Raw genomic sequence first — 4,158 nt, 5'->3', positions numbered from 1 at the left:
GAGTGTGGTCACGGACACAGGAGAGTGTGGTCATGGGCAGCCTGGAGTGTGATGACGAACCTTTTGAGCTCGGCGTGTCAGCATTTTGAAAAACCCTAACTTAACTCTGGTGCCGCGTCACATATAGAAATTTTTTGATATTTGCAACCATAGTAAAGCAAAGACTTATATTTTTGATATTTATTTTATATATTGAAATGCCATTTAACAAAGAAAAATCAACCAAAAAAATGAGTTCGCATGTCACCTCTGACAGCGTGTCATAGGTTCGCCATCACTGGCCTAGAGCGTGGACACGGGCACACGAGAGCATGGTCATGGGCAGCCTGGAGTGTGATGACGGCGCTCTCGCTGAGGGACCGGCTAGCGCGAGCCCCCGGCTTCTGAAATAACCACACCTTTCCTTTCCTCCCTGGGTCCTGCCCTGAGGGCGAGCATTTGTCTGGTTTCATGTGTGTCTGGATGGTGCTCTGGGGGAATTGCTTGTGCCTTGAGGCACATCAGGTCCCGGCTGACTTTCCCCTGTCTTGATTATGTCTTTGTTCCTGCGAACTTAAATGTGCAGGTTTATTTCTAGAAAGATCTCCCATCCTCTTCACTGTCTCTCCCTGAAGCCCCCCTTTCCCCCCGTGCCTCCTCCAGAACCACAGAGAAGAAATGCAGACACAGGGGTTTTCTTGTTAAAATTGGAATGCCACGTGCACCATTTTGGGGGGGATGTTCTTGGCATTTTTTCTCTACTTTTATGAACATTTCGGGGTGTAGGAGAGTTGGGAGCGGGGTGCCGGGCCCAGCCCTGTGACATGTGACTTGGAGCCAGGAGTGAGAGTCTTGCCCATTTGCTTTTCCCGTGAACTTATAAGCCACGTTGGATCTGGGTCTCCCGTGCTCCCTGCAGCACATGAAGCTGTCGGCGAGGGGGCCTCCTTCCCGCCCCCGTCCCCTCAGCACGAGGCTCCAGGGGTAGCAATGTAGCGGCCTGGGATGCTGCCTGTCTAGCCGGTTGTGCCTGCAGGGCAGCCCCCGCTCTGTGGGTGGCCGGGTGGCCCGTAAACTCGGCGAGTGATATCGCCCCTCAGGGGGTCTCGTCCCCGAGGCTGCCGCAGAGACCGCCCTGTGTTGCAGATCGGCACCTCGCCCGTGAAGGAGGACAAGGAGGCCTTCGCCATCGTGCCGGTCTCCCCTGCGGAGGTCCGGGACCTGGACTTCGCCAACGATGCCAGCAAGGTGCTGGGCTCCATCGCGGGGAAGCTGGAGAAGGGCACCATCACGCAGAACGAGAGGAGGTGAGGCTTCCCACGGCAGACACGGCCTCCCACGGCAGACACACCCTCCCATGGGCAGACACGCCCTCCCACGGCAGACACACCCTCCCCGGCCTCCCGGGGCCTCTTAGGTCCCTTGGGGGGGAGCGCGTGAACGCCACGGGGGAGAGCAGCAGGCCTCAGCCTGGTGGGTGAACCAGCCTGTGGTTTTCAAGACATTGTCTCCTTTGAATTCATTCTCTCTTTTTAAAGTATATTTTTACTGATGTCAGAGAGGAAGGGAGAGGGAGAGAAGGATAGAAACACCAGTGATGAGAGAGAATCATGGATCGGCTGCCTCCTGCATGCCCCCCACTGGGGATCGAGCCCGAAACCCGGGCATGTGCCCTGACCGGGAATCGAACCGTGACCTCCTGGTTCGTAGGTCAATGCCCAACCCCTGAGCCGGGCCGGCGGGTGCGTTCTCTTTTTTGAAAGTCTCTGAAGTTGAAAAGATCCTATCGCTTTGTCTCCAGCTCCGTCTCGGGAAACGTCAGGGCCTGAGGTCCCCCTGAGGTAGTCTGATGGCTCCCAGTTTGTGAAGGTGACAATCCTTCTGTGGACACGCACGTGTCACCTCCGTGTCACTCTGGTCAGTGACTGGGCGAGGACACGGCGGGTGGGCCTGGACCTCAGGCCTGGACCTCACGGGCAGTGCCCACCGGATTGCTGACCATCGAGCCCCTCCCCTGTCTGACAGCCGCTCTGCCCCCCAGGTCGGTGACCAAGCTGCTCGAAGACTTGGTGTACTTCGTCACCGGGGGCACCAACTCCGGGCAGGACGTGCTGGAGGTGGTCTTCTCCAAGCCCAACCGCGAGCGGCAGAAGCTGATGCGGGAGCAGAACATCCTCAAGCAGGTGGGTGAGCCGTGGCCGTGGGGCTGGCGCTGCGAGGAGTCAGTGGGATCGCTGACCGGGGAGGGACAGAGGTGGCTCCACAGCTCGATCAACACTGACGTGAGAGAGACAGAGGCATCCAATCTGTTGCCTTGTGCAGGGCTGGGGATCGACCTGTAACCCAGGTACATGCCCTTGACCGTGAGCCCTGAGAGCAACACTGCCGTGTGCAGGCTGGTGCTCTAACCACTGGACTACACTGGCCAGGGTGGTGTGTTCTTCTGTTTCACTGATGAGAAAGCCAGGTTACCTTGATGGGTGCCGCTGGGAAGGCGTACGGGGTGTGACTTCAGCCTAGATTCCCCAGGTCCCAGTCTGTCCTGGTGACCACCGCCCTAATGCCGCACTTCCCAGGGCTGGAGGTCCGCAGGTCCAGGTGGAGGGACGCAGTGTCAGGCCGTGGCTGTGTGTGTGGAGTCTTCCGTGTCGTCCAGCCATGCGGAGTTACCTTGGTTCCGGACGGACGGCTGGCTGACACGGGACGATGGCGGTGTTTGCTTTCTTCTCGCACACAGATCTTCAAGTTGCTGCAGGCCCCGTTCACGGACTGCGGGGACGGCCCGATGCTGCGGCTGGAGGAGCTGGGCGACCAGCGGCATGCCCCGTTCCGGCACATCTGCCGGCTCTGCTACCGGGTCCTCCGGCACTCGCAGCAGGACTACAGGAAGAACCAGGTGGGCGCGGGCGGCAGGTGATGGGGGTCTCCTGGGGTCCAGGCTCCTGTGAGCTCCAAGGGTCACGTGTACATTTAAAAAAATATATATCTTTATCGATTTCAGAGAGTAAGGGAGAGGGAGAGAGAGAAACATCACTGATGAGAGAGAATCCAGCTGCCTCCTGCACGTCCCGCACTGGGGAGCAAGCCCACGACCCGGGCATGTGCCCTTGACCAGAATTGAACCCGGGACCCTTCAGTTGGCAGGCCGACGCTCTATCTACGGAGCCACAGCAGCCGGGCGAGCTCACCCTTTCTGGCATGGGTGGTGTGCTTGCAGTTCTCATCGCGTGGTCCTTCAAGGCTTCGAACGTGATTCCGTGTGTTTGTGCTTGAGATGCTGGCCGAGGGGTCGAGCCAGGTCCCTGTGGGGCCGAGCTGGGCACTGGAGGGCTCCAGCCTGCCGCTCGGAATGGCACGCCACTTAAAACTGAGGCATTCCTTATTTTCTGAAATTTTCCATGGAATATTTTTGGACCATGGTGCACCCCAGGCCACTGAAACCGCGGAGAGCGGAATCTTGGATCCGGGGGACGCTGGACTGCGGGACGATGCTTTTGTAACCGACTCACAGCTTTCGGTTTTAAGCCTCGACTGCCCTGGGTCTGGCCTTTAGCACATTGTGTGCAGGAAACGTATTTATACGTTTTACGTTGACTGGTTATAGAGCGTGGGACACGTATTAATACGTTTTTTATAGACTAGTGGTAGAATGCGGGTAATGTATAAATCCGTTTATTTTTATACTTTTTTATTGCTCTAAAGGTCTGCTAACATGCAGATATATGAATTCCAAAGGACAAAATTTGGGTCTCTAACACATACAATGGTGAATTATGTATGTACTTCCAGGTATAACGGTAATCAATCTATTCAACTGCAAAAATGGCCCGCGCCACCTGTTAGTGCATGATAAAAACTACCCGCAAACAATGTTAAGTTTGAATTCTTCTCTGTCGTTCAAGATTTTTGCTTTGTCATCATAAAGACAGTGTTGATCTCCAGCAAAGCAAAGCCCAAAGGATCAGATAAGCCTTGTTAGCAAGGATTTCTAAACGGCCGACGCTGCCTCGCTGTTGCGTAGACGTGAAGCCCCGTGTCCGAGGGCGCCGTGGGCAGCACCCCGACAGGTGGCCGCGGGTGCTGGGTGGCTTCCGGCCCCGCCCGGCGCTGCCGCCACGTCCGGCTGAGGACGTGTATTCTGCTCTGTCTCTGGCTCCCCGTGGGGCGCCAGCAGCGGGC

The 4,158-nt window shown here is 56.9% G+C and overlaps 1 protein-coding gene across 1 annotated transcript in view; it reads left to right on the top strand.

Moving 5' to 3' along the window:
- The window catches only part of ITPR1 (inositol 1,4,5-trisphosphate receptor type 1), a 227,042-nt gene that overhangs the window by 83,497 nt on the left and 139,387 nt on the right, over positions 1-4,158 (top strand). The window contains 3 exon segments of the mRNA XM_015568305.1: positions 1,126-1,286; positions 2,021-2,162; positions 2,717-2,875. Coding sequence (XP_015423791.1) covers positions 1,126-1,286; positions 2,021-2,162; positions 2,717-2,875 — 462 coding nt within the window.

Source organism: Myotis davidii, unplaced genomic scaffold, assembly GCF_000327345.1.
Source record: "Myotis davidii unplaced genomic scaffold, ASM32734v1 scaffold663, whole genome shotgun sequence".
NCBI lineage: Eukaryota > Metazoa > Chordata > Mammalia > Chiroptera > Vespertilionidae > Myotis > Myotis davidii.
The sequence above is the reverse complement of the archived record's forward strand: the minus strand, read 5'-3'. Positions and strand labels throughout refer to the sequence as shown.